The sequence below is a fragment of the Vicia villosa genome, linkage group LG2, assembly GCF_029867415.1.
Source record: "Vicia villosa cultivar HV-30 ecotype Madison, WI linkage group LG2, Vvil1.0, whole genome shotgun sequence".
Lineage (NCBI taxonomy): Eukaryota > Viridiplantae > Streptophyta > Magnoliopsida > Fabales > Fabaceae > Vicia > Vicia villosa.
The window spans coordinates 156,514,094-156,531,232 of record NC_081181.1 but is presented as its reverse complement, the minus strand read 5'-3'; the positions used below and the strand labels follow the sequence as shown (position 1 = coordinate 156,531,232).

At 32.0% G+C, this 17,139-nt stretch overlaps 2 protein-coding genes and 1 long non-coding RNA gene across 4 annotated transcripts; 2 read left to right on the top strand and 1 right to left on the bottom strand.

Annotated features, from left to right (window-relative positions):
- The first annotated feature begins 10,285 nt into the window (after positions 1-10,285).
- On the top strand, positions 10,286-11,980 carry LOC131652640 (leucine-rich repeat protein 2-like). Its single transcript, XM_058922560.1, has 6 exons — positions 10,286-10,625; positions 10,704-10,775; positions 10,858-11,001; positions 11,100-11,171; positions 11,285-11,356; positions 11,638-11,980. Exons 1-6 carry the CDS (start codon positions 10,405-10,407, stop codon positions 11,702-11,704), a joined length of 648 nt encoding a protein of 215 aa, XP_058778543.1. The 5' UTR covers positions 10,286-10,404; the 3' UTR covers positions 11,705-11,980.
- LOC131652639 (probable polyamine transporter At3g19553) lies at positions 11,153-14,717 on the bottom strand. The gene is made up of 2 exons (XM_058922559.1): positions 13,615-14,717; positions 11,153-13,385 (listed from the first exon to the last, which is right to left on the bottom strand). Exons 1-2 carry the CDS (start codon positions 14,574-14,576, stop codon positions 12,854-12,856), a joined length of 1,494 nt encoding a protein of 497 aa, XP_058778542.1. The 5' UTR covers positions 14,577-14,717; the 3' UTR covers positions 11,153-12,853.
- Positions 14,718-15,042: 325 nt separating this feature from the next.
- LOC131652641 (uncharacterized) lies at positions 15,043-16,600 on the top strand. Of its 2 annotated transcripts, none has more exons than XR_009298747.1 (4): positions 15,043-15,271; positions 15,400-15,484; positions 15,601-15,677; positions 16,311-16,600. It is a non-coding gene; the product is annotated as an uncharacterized LOC131652641 (long non-coding RNA). The 2 variants fall into 2 exon arrangements; XR_009298746.1 differs by having other exon boundaries at positions 15,044-15,271; positions 15,349-15,484.
- The last annotated feature ends 539 nt before the right edge of the window (positions 16,601-17,139 follow it).

Below are 17,139 nucleotides of genomic sequence, written 5' to 3'. Positions count from 1 at the left end.
CAGAAGGTATTATATTTGTCAAGTTTCTAAGGGTCGGTCTCAAAATACTGGTCTTTATATGCCTTTACCTATTCTTGATGATATTTGGCAATATTTATCCATGGATTTTGTGTTGGGCTTGCCTCGTACACAGTAGGTGTAGATTCTGTGTTCGTTGTAGTAGATAATTTCACCAAGATGACCCACTTCATTGCTTGTAAGAAGACTACTGATGCATCCAACATAGCCGATTTATTTATCATGGAGGTTGTGCTTCTTCATGGGGGTTCCTAAGGCAATTATTCAAATAGGGACATCAAATTTCTCAGTCACTTTTGGATTATTCTTTGGAAATTATTTGGAACTGCGCTGAACCGGAGTTCTACAGCTCATCCTCAAACAAATGGTCAAACTGAAGTAAGCAACAGAACTTTGGGAAATATGATTTGGAGTGTTTGTGGTGACAAGACGAATAAATGGATTTAGTTTTTCCTTGGGTCAAATTTGCTTACAACCGTTTTGAGCATTCAGCTACAGTGAAATCACCATTCTCCCTAGTCTATACTTCTGTTCCTAAGCATATGGTTGATTTGGTTAAGTTGCATAAGGTGCCTGGAGTTAGTGTGGCTGCTGAGAATATGGCCGAGGAAAAGGTGATCGTTAAAGAAGCTGTCAAGGTTAAGTTAGAGGCTGCTGGGCAGAAGAATAAAGCAGATACTAACAAACGCAAAAGAGTCAAAGTTTTCAATGTAGGAGACAATGTGATGGTGTTTTTACGCAAAGAGAGGTTCCCAATTAGTACTTACAGCAATGCAGCCACACAAATATGGTTCGTTCAAAGTAACCCAAAAGATCAATAATAATGCTTATGTGGTAGCCCTCCTGAATGCCATGAATATATCCAATACCTTTAATGTTGTTGACATTCATGAGTATCAAGCAGATGAGACTCTTTATCAAGAAGAGGACTAAGGGTCAAGTTCTTCAGAGGTGGGAGAGACTAATGTAGGAAGGCTGGTTGCGCGTATCAAAGAAGAAATCGCGCGTCAGAAAACATTTTAATATTTAAGTAATTTTAGCTTTAATATTTACGCAATTTTTTGTTTTAATATTTAAGAAATTTTTAGTTTTATTTCTGTTTTGGATTAAAAGCCCATTAGGTCCTCTTTAAGCTCATTAAGGTTTATTTGTTTCTGTATTTAAATACATTTGGTATGGCCATAAGGATTATCTTTTATTGTAATAAAATCATAGTTATTTTCTATTTCTAGTGGATTTCAGAGCTTATCTGACAGGTTTTGCGTTTGCAACCCTGTGTTTTTATTTTAGGTTTAGCGCTTGTTATTGCCTAGGACTTTCTACTGCGTCAAAGGGCTTCATCTCTTGTGCTTATCATGTGGGAGATTTGAACATTATAAAGAGGGGTCCTTAGAAGGTAAAGTTGTGAACGATGGTAGTAAGTAATATGGGATGAATGGAGGAAGTGAAGTGTTGAATATACAAAGAAATGGAAGTGATGTTAATGGATAAGGAAGTGCAGGCCCATGGAGTGTGGTTAAAAAAAAAGAAGGAGGAAGACAATGAGTGAATGGAGAGACCAAGGTTCGACGATCATTTATGGTGATAGCCCACTATTAGATCTATAGTCATGTCTCATCCAACAATTTTTTATTTTGGCAAAATGATCAAATAATTAAAATTAAAAAATTATTGAGGTATATGGTAGACCATCGTCAATGTTGGTCCACCTAAAAAATTAATAGTTAAAAGTTAACAGAGGTGATTAAAATAAATAAATTTAAGAGATTAAAAGTAATAAAAAAAATCATTATTGAATATGAATCCAGTATTCTAAAAAAGGCTTAAATGCAGTTTTGACCCTCCCAAATTTCTCAATTGTTTGATTTTGGTCCCCCGTGTTTCAATTGCTTGATTTTGGTCTCATAAGTTTTCTAATTGCTTAATTTTGGTCCCCTAAGTTTCAATTGCTTGATTTTGGCCCCTCAAGTTTGCCCCCTTTTGCATTTGATAGTCCTCTAATAATGACATGTAGACTACATTTCTCTTTTTTTTTGTTTTTTGTTTTTTTTTCTTTTTTCTTTTTAATTTTCTTTACAATTCTATTTTTCCTTCTTTTTTAATAGTTAAACTTTGAATGTAATATTTTGAAAATCTTAAATATTTCATTCAACTTAGAATATACGGACAAGCATGCAAAATCCCTTATAACAAATTGAAATTATATATGACTAATAGGATTGCTAGACTTTCGGACTTTATGCTTAACTATGAGGGAGTTATTGGCCAAAGAGTTTGTTATTTTAATTAGGTAGTGGTCTATTTTATTTTGTCAAAATAATTTTTCATTATGCATAAGTTGAATGAAATATTTAAGATTTTTTTCAATATTACATTCAAAGTTTAACTATTAAAAAGAGAAGAAAAATAAAATTGTAGAGAAGAAAATAAAAAATAAAAAAAATAAAAGATAAAAAGCAAAAAAAAAGAAAAAGAAAGAGAAACTTAATCCACATGTCATTAGGGATTATCAAATGCACAAGGGGGCAAACTTGAGAGTCAAAATCAAACAATTGGAACTTTGGGGCCAAAATTAAGCAATTACAAAACTTCGGGACCAAAATCAAGCAATTGAAATATGGGGGACCAAAATCAAGCAATTGAGAATTTGGGGGGCCAAAATTGCATTTAAGCCTTTAAAAAATATCATTATGATTTATATTTAAGATTTTGTTAAAATATATTTTAAAAATTTGATTATTTGTTTCTCATTTTAATGTTTTTAAGATGATTTTTCAATTTTAACTTAACTTTTTTAAAAAAAAAAAATCTCGGTATGTAATTATATGGCTGATTAATTTGAAGACAAAATTCATCATTCATTAGCGGAATCTATTTTTTTTATAAGGGGAGATATATTGAATGAGCATAAAGGGTACTCAAACCCATCTTACAAACAAACCTTACAACTTTATGTAAGAGATTTCCAAAATATGAAAGTTATGTGTTAATATATAATATTTGGAAGCAAGAAATAGCAATCTGTAATATTTGACTGGGTGGTAACAAGGTGTGTCATTTTATTATAATGTCAACGGTTCAAATCTCACCCAATTTTTGAATGTTTGTTTTACAAAAGGTATAATAAAATTAAAATTCAAAATGTGCCTTTGAACGATTTCGAACACGCAACCTTTCAGTAAAACTTAACACCTATAACACTAGAGCATTGCAATGCTTATGTCATATAATCTTTGGATATTGCTGATGTAGAATTTAATTCAAAAGATATTTCTTTTCACTAGGTGACATCAATTTTTCTATAAATAGAGACACTTGGGAAACATAAAAGAGACACGAAAATAGAAATATACACACCCAATTTTCATCATTTTAATTATTTTAAAATCCTTTATTTTATTAATGCATGAATAAAGTGTAGGAAACATATTCTGTAACATATTATCAAAAGATACGCTTAGTGTGTTTGTGCATTCACATTAAGGAATTCAAAGTATTCTGAAGCGCATTTGTTGTTAATCTCAATTGCATCCAATATATTGTAATTGGTGGGGGCGAATTGTTCCTAAAGGTTAGTGTGAAATTCACACGTTTTGAGTTTTTCAAGTATAATCTTCATCAATATCTTCTTGGTTCAAGGGCTGTCACATATCCACCAACAACCACAAATATCCAACAATTATATGAACATAAAGGGGAGATATATTGAATTATTTTATCAGCGGATTTATATGAAGACAACCTCGATATTTAATTATATGACTAATTAATTTGAAGACAAAATTCATCATTCATCAGCAGAATCTATTTTTATAAGGGGAGATATGTTGAATGAACATAAAGGATACTTCAACCCATCTTACAAACAAACCTTACAAGTTTATGAAGTTCCAAGAACTTTTACACCAATCATAATAATCAAAACTCACTATGTTTACCACCATAGACTATCCAAAATCAAAACAAACATTTAATGTTTTATACAACATCAACAATAAGGTAATAACATTGTTGAACATAAATGCATTCCTCATCGACCACAAACACTAAATTGTTGTCATCCAGATCAAACTGACCTTTGACCTCTTCGCGTTCCTTCTACCCACCGACCGAAAACTATCAAAATTTCGAATACACTCATTGAGACCCACCTCCTCCATATTCCACCAAATAAATATCTTCTCCCTTCTTACTAACTTTAAAACCAAAGAAACAAATGGGAAAGAGATTCATCTTCCTCAAAACAACGCACATACCTTTTCATGAGAAGTGCGAATCAATCCTTTCTCTGCAATCTAAACTCTTATTGGAATTCTATCCAGTAAACATGCATGTATGGACCTAATTGAGGTTTCTGCACTGATTGAATTAAGGACTAAATGTTTTAAAGTTAAAACATGGTTGAGGTTTCTTTTGTATGGACTGATTGAGGTTTCTCTTGTACGAGTGGGTACAAGAAAAACATGCATGTGGACACTCAATAATATTGCACCACCTTAAATATTTAAAGTTAAAATTTAATGGAATAAACTAAGTTAACTAATGGAGTTAGATTTGAAGAACTAAAAAATAATATTTATTAATTAAGGGACCAAACTAAAAATATAAATTAAGTTAAAAGACTAAATGTCTAATTAAATCTTAAAAATAACATGGTTGGTGGATTTCCTTTTTTCGGGGACCTTCAATAGTGAGTTGAAAGATTGAGTTGTACTTGCAATAGAGGCTGCCTCATATGTTTTTGTGATTTCTAGGACCCAATCTTGGGTGTTACATGATTATATATTGAGATAATGAGATAATGAGATATATGATATGGTCTCCGCTTTCAACATAACATTAGATGATCTTAGTGTTGTAATTCCATATTTTGACCTTAATAATTTTGTCAGCAAGGATATTGTCTCTCGTACGACATGTTTTGACGAGTGTCCTTTTTAGTAAAAGTGTTCGGGACATGAATGTAAAATTTTATATGACCACAAGACAATAAGTAATTTTTTATTGTTTGTAAGTATCACATGCTCAGAATTTTTTCCTTGATATTCATATGATAGGTTAGGCCAACACATATCACCGGTAGAGTATCATATTATCCTTAAATACCACTAATTGATTCTCTTATTTTCTATTGACGAGGTTTGCCTTGTTTGTCGCAATATGTAGTTAGATACATTTGAGAGCACGCAGTTCATTATAGAGGGCTTCCAAACTTTAAATACCGACATGAATTTGTTAGTGATGTCATATTTGATATATTTTGACGAGCTGATGTATCTTTGAGAAAGAGGCACTTGTGAATTTTTTAATGACCCACATAAAAGGAAGATCGACACTTAAGCCAACAGATATTAAGGTGTACAGGTGGGTATAAGAGAAACATGCATGTATGAACTTCAATGAGGATTAAGGACTAAATATTTTATTGTGTGGCAGAAGCCTAAAAGTAAAGTGATAAAAACATTATAAAGTATATTCCAACAATCAACATGTTTTCATACTAGAGAAATGTTAAGAATACTATTAGCCTTTGACATTTTTATTAGCATCAAATATAGTGCATCTTTTTAGAGGATCTAAAAGCTCATACATAACAATGTTGTATTTTTTAAATTAAGGATTAAATATACAAAATCCCTTGAGGCTAGGGCTGTTATCGGTCCGATTCGGTCCGGATATTTGCTATCCCGAGAACCGGACCGAAATAGTAATCGGATAAATTCGGACCGGACTGAAACAGTGATGGACCATTTTTTGGGACCGAAATTGGACCGTTACTTCGGATATCCAACAAAAGTATCCAATAAGTATCCATTTTTGGTATCTGATAAGAAAATTACCCATTCTCGGACCGAGTAACAATCGGTCGGTCCAATGGACTGGTTCTACCGGTCCGGTTCTCGGATCCAGAGGTCCAAAAACAGCCCTATTGTAATTTCCAGATTCCGTGGATCTGCTAGATTTTTATTAATATTTTTTAGAAATTACTTTTTTAAATTAACAAAATATTACTTTTGAGCCTAAGCCCATTTATATTCTAATAGCTAGCTACTTACTCTCACATTATATTAAATTGGTAGATCTATAGGTTTGATTGGTATATAAACACTGATTCTGTTTTTTAACCAATCGATGTGGGACCAAAAGTATAGTAGTTTTGCTATTAGTGAAGCAATATCCTTCACTGTTCACCATGTTCTTCACTGCACAACAACAACACCTTCATCACTGTCTACAACTGAACATAATAAGCAGTGTTATCGGAATTCAAAATTATGAAATCGTGGAGTGCTATTATAAAGGTGACGGTGGTTAACAACTTACAATAAGAGTTTTGTTTATCACTATGATCGTGACAATTCACCTTCATGTATACTTCAATTTCAAACGCCACTGCTACTGCCGATAATTTCAGCCACTGGTTAACTTTTGGTGAATTTCTCCTGCAAGCTTGAGGAAGCTAAGGCTACTGTTGGAAACAATTATGTATGGTGTAGCTTTCAAGCACATTTAGTGTGACAGAATGTCACTAAAAAACCACATATCACTATGTGACATCACACTATTAACTATTGCATTTAGAATCTTTACTCTTAATACTTGTCTTATTGTCACTATTTTTTTAATTGAAACTCATGATAATTCTCATATAGAAGATTCCAATGTTCAATTAATCATAAGTTCATTCCTTCATTAGAATAAGCTAATTTTGATTAGAAGTAGATGTAGATATACCATATAAGCTAATCTTGAACACATTTTAATACATGTAAATATAGAAATGCACTATTTTAATATTTCAATTTGAGTAAAATGATACACATGTTGCTTCTATGCAGGTTGCTTCTATTTCAGAAAATGCAAATATTCAGGTTGCTTCTCCACGCATAACACTGAGGCCTTTGGTTCTTAGTTTTCCTTGTTTCTCCAATATTTAGGTGTCTCTCATTGTTGGTTTGTTGCAAATCTCAGAGTGACTTTGAATTCAGTGAGTTGCAGCTAGGAAACTAGTTGAGACAGAGCTCGATAATACAGTTTATTTTGTTCAGCTGTCGAATATATATCGTTGTAGTTATATATTAGTTTCAGCTATTGGTGTATTATGTATATTACTCTTTAGCTATAGATAATGTTTCTTAAATATTTGAAAACATGCAAGTCAAATAATTGAATAATTATGGCATGCAGCTAGTAGTTTATAATGTCAGGTCAATTTTTATTGCAACTGAAACTTATCAAAGAGCACATGAGATTGGAGCGTCTACAAAAATTGGAGTGTCTATGCAGATTTAGTCCACACCGTTTTTTTAGCAAAGAATTTAAATTTATATAAAGAAAAACTATAATTGGACTAATGACTTACTCCCTCCGTTTTTTATTATAAGTCGTTTTAGACTTTTCACTCAGTTTAAGAAAAATAATAATTGTTGTATGAAAATGAGAAATTATGAAGGTTTTTACAAAATTATCCTTCATTAATGATATATGGAAGATAAATTTATATAATTGAAATGAGAGAGAATAATAAATATTTAAGGATATAATAGAAAAAGTAACATTAATTATTCATTGGAATTGTAAAGCGACTTATATTTAAATACAAATATTTTTTCTAAAACGACTTATAATAAAAAACAGAGGGAGTATTAACAAGCTGAGAGAATATCCAATGTGATAATTAAAAATATTTTGTTTAAATAATTTCTAAATTTAAAAATATTAATTAATATATATTCTAAAAAATATAGTATACACATATTATTTAATAATATATAATTAAAAAAAAGATTTAAAAAAATTGATGTGGATTAAAAACGTAATTAAAAAATAAAAAAAATATCATGTAGGCCCACTAGCAACTGAAGAATTTTTTTTTTATATTTAACTCTTAAATTAATAAATATAATTTTTAAAAAGATTGATTTTATTATAAAAAAAATAGTTACACAACTTATTGACTCTGTTTGGTAAAACATGTTTTCGAGCTTATGTTTTATGTGTTATAAGCTCATATAATAATTTAGACTCGTTTGGTAACGGTCTTTTCATCACGAGCTTATAGTTTATTTTACTAACTTATAGCTTATTTTCTAGACGCTATTTCAAATAACGTTTTAGCTTATGTATTAAATCTTATTATTTTTCTTCGTTTTTTATCCTTATTATGTTAATTAAAATCCATTTTAACCCTTATAATTTATTTTAATTTAAAATAAATAATTATATATTAAATATCTTTTATGTCATTTTACATTTATAAGTTAATTGAACCGCTAATTTTACCAAACACTTCAATTAGCTTATAAGCTACCAGTCTCAACCATCTGCTATAAGCCATCAGTCATCAGTCATAAGCTATAAGTTAGCTTATCAATCAACCATTATTTTTACCAAACAGATCCATTGTCTTTGTCTTCTATATTAAACTTAAAAGATATAAATTCTACCTTTAAATAGAATTAATTTTAAAAGGAACGTCAATTTTATTTTAGAAAATTTCTTAACCAATCCTATTGATTTCTTACACACCACAGGAATTTCCATTTTTGCCTTCGGCTGATGGATCTCTGGAAGCACCCCGTATTTTGAAAAAATTTGATTTCATCCGTAGATGCATCTACGGAAGCATTATATAGGGATTCTTCTGTAGATGCACCTACGAAAAGGCTTAGCGCCACATCCTTCTGTAGATGCATCTACGGAAGTGTCTGATATAGTTTGAACCAGCATGATCACTCCCTCTATTGTTTCATTTCTCCAAACACCACATACTCCACACCCTAAAAACCCTACTTCATCAATACCTTATATCACTCAAAGACTCAAATTTTTTGGTGCAACAAATCAAAGGGAGCTAGAAGAGTCTGAATAGGATGCACGATTTTAAAAGGTTGAACAAAACCGAGAAGGAATCAAATGCCGAAAAGTCAAAATTAGAATCTCCAATAGATTTAGCCGGCGATAGCTCTTTTGATGTATTTATGTAGTTTCAAAGTGTAATATATACACTCTATAACATTGCAATATAATCCTTTTTTGCCAAGTCTTATTTTATGTGTTTATGTGTTTATGTGTTTATGCATTTTTCCTTTTTCTCACTACTGCTAGCTACTGCATTGCTTCTGTTGAAAAAACAAACAGGGAAACTTTCGTAGATGCATCTACGGAATGTGCTAATTTGAAAAATTATGGGTGTTTACCGTAGATGCATCTACGGAAAGGGGAATTTTAAAACCCTTCCGTAGATATATCTACGGAATTTTCTGTGAGAGAGTTTGTGTGGTCCATAGTCTCCAAAGGCTTCTATAAATTTGGGGTTTCTAGGTTTGCATTACACACAAACACAAACACAAACCCTAAACACAAACACAAAAATGTCTCGCATAAGGCCAGATTCATGGCACCAAACATCATCCAAGCGCCCGGATCCTGAACTGGAATATCGTCTGCGGGAAGGGTATGTCATTTTCTCACTCGTCAAACCCCCCATGCCGGTTAAGTTTTGGAATATCCATTCGTTCGAGCAACTCAAGAGGACTATCATGTCTTTTTTTGAGGGAGAGTACAAACCCGACGAAGTCATCAAAAGGATTCAGAGGCTTAGAACAAGGACCTCTTCTGTGACCGAAGAAAAGGAACGTTGGTGGGATGAAGTCAAATACGACATGGTTTGCATTCAAATCATGCATGGAACATATGACATTGTTTTAACTGTTGTAAATTCTTAGATCGCTTAGTTATCTTAATTTTCTGTTGGAAATTTTGTTGTAATTCCGATTAATCAATGAATCAATGCATGGGTCTTTTATGGTTCAAAATGTTTCTGTTCTTGTTTGCTTCCGTAGATGGATCCACAAAATGTATCTGTAGGTGCATCTACGGAACAAAGTAAACTTAAACAAAAAAATGGTACTTCCGAAGATCCATCTACAAAAGTACGATGGCAAATTTGTCAATTCGATGGTGCGCCTAAATGCTATAGGATGGAGTTGAGAAATTTTTTTATTTTAAAAGAATCAAAGTAATTGCAAAATGACTTTTTTAAAAACAGTATTGATTTAAGTGCAGATTTATTTAATGTAAAATGAAGAATTATGATGGTGGAGTGGAGGGTTGGTGGGGCCACACCATACACAGTGAAGGAAACGCGTGAGTCCCGAGGAAGAAGTTGGAGTAATTGGCAATTTGGATTTGGTTGGTTTTTTCTGATCATCTAGTCAAGTCAATATCTTGTTTCAACCATTTCAGTTTCATTTATTCAGCCCATCTCTTTTGACTTATTTCTCTCTCTCTCTCTCTCTCTCTCTCTCTCTCTCTCTCTAACGTCTTCCTTCTTCTTCTTCTTTTTACTTCCCTTTTCTCTTCTCACTCAAACAAACAACCACTATGTCTCCTTCAATTTCTCTCTCTGCTATATTTCTCATCCTCCTCCTCCTTCAATCTCCTCTCCCATCTCTCTCAACAAACTCCGAAGGAAACGCTTTACACGCTTTGAGAACCAGGCTTTCTGATCCCAACAACGTTCTTCAAAGCTGGGACCCAACTCTTGTTAACTCATGCACTTGGTTCCATGTTACCTGCGACTCCAACAACCACGTTATTCGCCTGTAACATTCTCTTCAGATCCATCCTTTTCTTACTTCCTTATTATTATTACTCTTCTAATCTCTTGTTTATTCTTTCAGAGACTTGGGTAATTCTAACATCTCTGGTTCTTTGGGACCTGAACTAGCTCAATTAACTCATCTTCAATACTTGTAAGCTACAATACTTTTGTTATCAATTATTACCGAACTAGTAGTAGAGTTTTCTGAATGAAAATGTTTATTGTATTTGCAGGGAGTTATATAATAATAATATTAATGGAAAAATTCCTGAGGAACTTGGTAATTTGAAGAATCTGATAAGTATGGATTTGTATAATAATAAATTTGAAGGGAATATCCCAAAGTCATTTAGCAACTTGAAGGCAATTAAATTCCTGTAAGTCTCTTAATGTTTATGTATGTTGATTGATTCAACAAAAATTTGTACATGAGTTTCATCATGTGTGAATCTCATTCTATTTTGTTGTATTGTAGGAGGTTAAACAACAATAAGCTCACAGGACCTATCCCAAGAGAACTTACTCATCTTAAAAATCTCAAAATTCTGTGAGTATATTTCAATGCCTTTTTTTCTTCTCTTTTTCATGTTCTGGAATGGAGAAAATCCCAGTTCAATTTTCATTTATCAGCTAATTTGAAACTTGATTGTGATTTTGCAGTGATGTTTCTAATAATAACCTCTGTGGAACAATACCAGTAGATGGCAACTTTGGATCTTTCCCAGCAGAAAGGTAATACACTAAATCTTTTTCCTAATTGTTAGTCTTGTTCATGTCCACCAAGTCCAATGGCCTGTAAAGAAACATGTAAATCTTCAGAACATATGATACAGTTCCTCATATTTACAGCGAGCATGTAAATTGTAGTTTCAGTTAGTAGAATAAAAACAAAGATCTGTTACCATCATTTCATACACAACGCCATGGTTCTGAAAATCATCTGTTGAATTAATTCCAACATGAAAGGACTGGTTCCTTATGAACTAAATACATGTCTGCTACTCATGTTTCAGTTTTGAAAATAACGCACTCAACGGCCCAGAACTGAAAGGACTGGTTCCTTATGACTTTGGATGCTAAGAAAGATCGAAGAATTCAACGAGTGGCCTCCTCAGATTGCTATGAAGAGGCTTCTTTACACGGGTAGTTAGTACTATCAGAGATGTATGATTGCTACAAAATGAACCTAAGAGACACATGTATGTCAAAATATATGTAATAGTAGTAAATAAGATGATATTAGCATCCGTCTCTCTGGTTCTAGGCTGCATAGCAAGACTAGGATCATGTTGATTTCAAGTAAACGTCTTTCTAGTAATTTATTCGTTTTTATATATATAGTGGTTTGATGCCTAATTCTTCTGTTTAATTTGACTGTCCATTGGAAGTTTGGCTGAATTCATGTTCCAGCACAAGACAAGTTATTTGGACACAGTATTCATTTATGACAAATCCTGTACCTTAATTTAATGCAGTGTGAATTTGTTCCTGCAGAGCATTCTTCTGAGTTTACGTTACTGTAGTTTCAATGTGCTCATATTAAAAAAAGTAGTTGTGTAGTTTTATCTGGTTACTTATATGAACCTCTACCTTTTTGGATAATATTGTCCACCATTTGTTTACTAGTAGTACAAGAAAATGCAGTTGGGTGAAGACGCCATAAATCATGACTGCATCTTTTTATTAATAATCAATGCTTTTTTGCATTATCTTTTTTTAGGCAAATATATGCATAATCAAGCACCATGTTGATACAAAATAAGATACAGCTTTAAAAATGATGCTTAAAAAAATGCAACAATGTACAATTGAGAATGGTGTAAAATTTCTTTTAATAGTAAATAAACGTGAATCAAAATCAAATCTCCAAACAATCAAGTGTGTTTTGGAAATGTACAAAATTGCAGAGACACCATGAGTTGAACCGAATGCAGAAACAAGTTTTAACTATTTTCTTTGAACTAAAATTCTATAAAATTGATAATAATAATAAGTAATAACAAATGTAAAGTATATGCAAGTTACAATGTAGAAGATTCGGTCACACAGTTCACCTTTCAGCCATCCTACAAGTAGAACCACTGCACTTTGAACATTTATTTTTCCCTGGCCCCTCTGGATACTCTAATCAACAGCATATTCAAAAACCATATTCATTTCTTGCTACCTCAACAAAATATGTAACAATCTTATGTCAATAGTCCACACAAAATATGTCATGGGAAGATGCTAGCTTGGGTTAGAATCACTTGGTATTAACAACAATTCTTCTTCCACAATAGGCAATGGTGAACTCAAAAGAAGCTCAGTATCCTTGCTTTCTTGATCAACCAATTCTGAAACAATTGGAATACATTCCTGCCAACCATTGGAAGGCGATGAAAGTTGTTCAGCTTCAAAAAGTAACCAATTTTTATCCTTGGCTTGAATCAAGATAGGGTACAATATAAATCCGACCATTGCCACTGCTCCAGTCACAAAGAACGTTCTCAAAGACGCCAGACACATAACAAGTATAAGCAACAAAGAAGGAGGCAAACAAAGCATGGCTGCCCAAAATGTTTGCAACGGAACTCTATAAGGTCTGCAAAGATTTGGCTTCTTCAATCTCAATGTTATAAAAGCTGCAAACTCAAGAAGCATTCCTATAGCATATAAGAAATTGAGAAACTCCAGTATTTGCTGAAAGCTCATCCATGACAAGAAGATAACTCCACTAGCAGAGAACAAAATGCTAACAGTCGGTGTTCCATACTTAGACCTAGAAAGTATATTGTACCACATCACATCAATGTTAGATAGTTGTAACCTCTTCATTTACCCGATTGATAGTAATGATTGATAGTAATAATATCGAAGACATTCATTCAACATTCAGTTAAAAGCCGAAATCATAGGTACTAAAGACACTACAAAACAGATAATAACACTGTTGCTTATATACAATCAAATTCAGAGAAAGACACTACACAAGAGAAATCAATGCTCACCTTGATGCAAAAACTGCTGGAAGCAATCCCAATTTGCTCATCCCTAGAAGCTGAAAAGCATCACTACTCATCTCCGCTTCAAACAAACCGAGATTAGACATGGCAGCCGCGGCTTGAATCCACAGTTTAAGCCAAAATCCACCAATCAACATACCCACTTCAGCAAAATAACCATCAGCCCATTCACTCGGAGACGAACTCAAAGCACCAGTCCCCGCAAGCAACGGAATCAAATACGAACATATCACCAAAACCAACCCTCCAAAAAGCGCTTTCGGAAACGTCTTACTCGGATTTTCAACCTCCCCTGCAAGAGTACTAGCCTTATCCCAATAATTCAAATTCCAGAACATGTTATTAAAGTAACCACGCCAATTCACTTTGTTAAAATCGACAACAAGCCATCGCCTCGGCCTAATCTTCGGAACAGAAAGAATCGCCATAACAACAAACGGCGAAAGCGAAAAAACAGCCAACAAAACAGCAGTGAAACCAACAATGTGAAGACCTCTGTAATTCAAATAAGTAAGCAAAAAAGTGATTCCCAAAAGAGCAGGAATTCTCGCTACCATTAAGTCAAAAACCGGAAAAGAATGCTTCAAGTAATCGAGGAACAAAACAGGGTAAAGAGCGTTATCCATGACGCCACTGAACCATTTCCAGAAGCCTTCTTGGAAGCCCCAAAAGGGACCAAAAGCTGATGAAATCCAAAGTACATAACCGCCGTTGTGAGGGAAGGTTGTGGCGAGTTCGGCGGTGACGAGAGCTTCGGGAATGCTCCAAATGAGAGGGAAAAGTAAGAAACCGAGGAGGGAGAGAAGAGGACCGGCGCCGGCTTTGATGGAATCTTCGATTCCGAAAGGACCGCCGGAGACTTCGTAGAAGATGAGAGCGATGAGAGGGAATAAGGTTAGTTTTGGATTGGATTTGGTGGAAGTGGAATCATCACTTGCTTCACCCATCAACAGAAGAGATCGGTGAAGAAGTGATTGGTTTTTTATTTCCTTAAGCCACCGAAAATGGATCAAACACTGTAATTGGATAGTCAGCGGAGAGATCAAAATGAAACACAATATTAAAGAGATCAAAGTATTTTACATTTGTCAGTCAATGAACCACAATGTCAAAAACAAAATAATAATAATAATAATAATAATAATAATAATAATAATAATAATAATAATAATAATAATAATAAGGGAAAAGATATCTGTACACCTGATTATGACACTTACACTGTATCTACAATATAAGAAAGTTAACTGATCTGGAAAGTACAATTCTGCCCCTTTGCTTTCACAGTCTGCCACATGGACACCTTAATTGCTCTCCTTTTCTACAATCTACACCACCACGTCTGATTTCAAAAAAGCCAAAGAAAACCTTTACAAAATTTTCAAATATAATAATTTTATATTGCTATGTTTCTTGGAAAACACAATTATAATCTCTGTTATACTCAAACTCTTTCTCAAAGTCTTTTCATTAGGTTTTATTACTCTCTTTCTATCTACCTCTATCTTTTTGCTATTTCTCTCTCAAACCTCTCTTCCCTTTTCTCTGACTTTTTTTCTTTTTCAATACTCTTCTGTTTTCAATCTTCTTCCTCACAACTAGGGACATCATCTTCTTCATCACTTCATTCATCATCAATGGAGTAAAGTTTCTTATTCAAACCTTTGTTTATTTTCCATGTTTTATTAACTAATTGAGTTTTTATTTTCTATTTTTCAGTTGCTATTCATTACGCTTTATCAAGGATTTATCTTCTTATTCATCTTTCAGATCTGAAACGGCTTCTGACGAGACCATCAAATCTGAAATTAAAACCACAAAAATCATCAGATTTGAAATCAAAACCAATGGATCTGTAATGGAAACCTCTGGATCTTAAAAAAGTTTATTTTTAACCTTCATCTTCAAGTGTTAGGCTTTATTGATTTCTGAGTTTTTTTTCTTACCTCTTTTCATTGTTTTATTTTTCAGGCATTGTTCTACATCAATGAGGCATGACATATCTATTTCCTCAATGAGTTTTTCTCTTAACTACTTTTTCACTATTTGTATGTTCTATTTATTCTATTGCATGTTATATTTATTTATTCTTCATCAATTTTTTTTCCTTTTCCTATCTCTATTAATTTTACTTTTTTATATCTTGCTATCTTCTATTAGCTTCTTTTGTAATGATTAATGGATTGTTATGAAAAATGAATTTTGAAATAAACTTAGTATTGCAATATAAAAAGTGTTTTTTTTATTAATTTGTTTGCATGTTTGATTTTGTGGTTGATGTTAAGGTGTGAAAGTAACTGTAGCTTGATGGAATATGGAATTTTTGGGAAGCTGTTGATGTTCTGCTTGCTTGTTATTTTTTGAATTTTTATACCAGTTTTCTTTAATCAATATTAAGAAATTAATATATTAATTACGTGTTCATTCAATCCAAACAAAAGTTACATATTTTGTAACTTCTATTTTGATTTGTATTAAATTATGTGATTTCTAAATAAATATTTGCATATTCATAAATATACATCAAGTTTATCAAATCTCAAAAATTATTTTTTTCCATACTCATTCTAATTTTCTCATTCTTTTGTTTTTATTTATTTTATTTTTTTATAATTTTTGCAGATTTGCACAAGAATTAAGGATTTTGTTCTTATTTATTTTATTATTTATAATTTTTGCAGATTTGCACAAGAATTAAGGAGAGAGACTGTATTTACCCTTCAATTGAGTCTTTCCAATGCACCATGTCCAATGGAACCATTAATGCAGCAACCTACTCATTATTTTTCTGAATAGCCACATATGGAAACTTGTCAATAATGTGACATTACTGAATTTTTATTTTTATTTTATTTGAAAAATATGGAATATTAATCATTTATTTTTGTTTACAAAATATAATACTATTATTAATAGACCTATCTTAGTAATATTTAGAGTTTGATGTGATATCTCTCATTTTTTTTAAGAAATCAAAAGCACTCTTATAATTAGTTCAAAATATTATAAGTTAATTTTGTCTATTTTTTAAATTTCAAAAACATAATTTTTGTTAAAAATAGCATTTTGTAATTTAAACGGATTATATAGATTCTATTATATTTACTTTCTATGTTAAACAGATTAAAATAGCATTTTGTAGTATTTTTTATTTAAAACAATCAAACAGATTAAAATTATAATTTTTATTTAAAAAAATCAAGTTAAATATTATTTTATTAGTCGTTACATGATTATAGGAATGAGTCATATGAATTATATAAAGTTGAATGATATATTATAGTTTATAGCAAGTTCTAACCATTTTCAATATTCCTACTTTAAAACCCAGCCTCTAATAAAATATTAATAATAGAATCAACATAAGAATTATATAAGTTATTCACTTTCATGAATAAATAAACTATGAGAAATTCAATTTCATATTTTATGCATTAAGAAAACAAACTTTCATTGTTAGTTTTACTATTATTTATATACGAGGAATGAAAAATAAATGATGTATTCATA

Coding starts and splice junctions, on each gene's coding strand:
- LOC131652639 (XM_058922559.1), bottom strand. CDS start 14,576: ATGGGTGAAGCAAGTGATGATTCCACTTCCACCAAATCCAATCCAAAA. Junction 13,386..13,614: donor CCAGCAGTTTTTGCATCAAG/GTGAGCATTGAT, acceptor TATACTTTCTAG/GTCTAAGTATGGAACACCGA.
- LOC131652640 (XM_058922560.1), top strand. CDS start 10,405: ATGTCTCCTTCAATTTCTCTCTCTGCTATATTTCTCATCCTCCTCCTC. Junction 11,002..11,099: donor TTGAAGGCAATTAAATTCCT/GTAAGTCTCTTA, acceptor GTTGTATTGTAG/GAGGTTAAACAACAATAAGC. Junction 11,172..11,284: donor CTTAAAAATCTCAAAATTCT/GTGAGTATATTT, acceptor GTGATTTTGCAG/TGATGTTTCTAATAATAACC.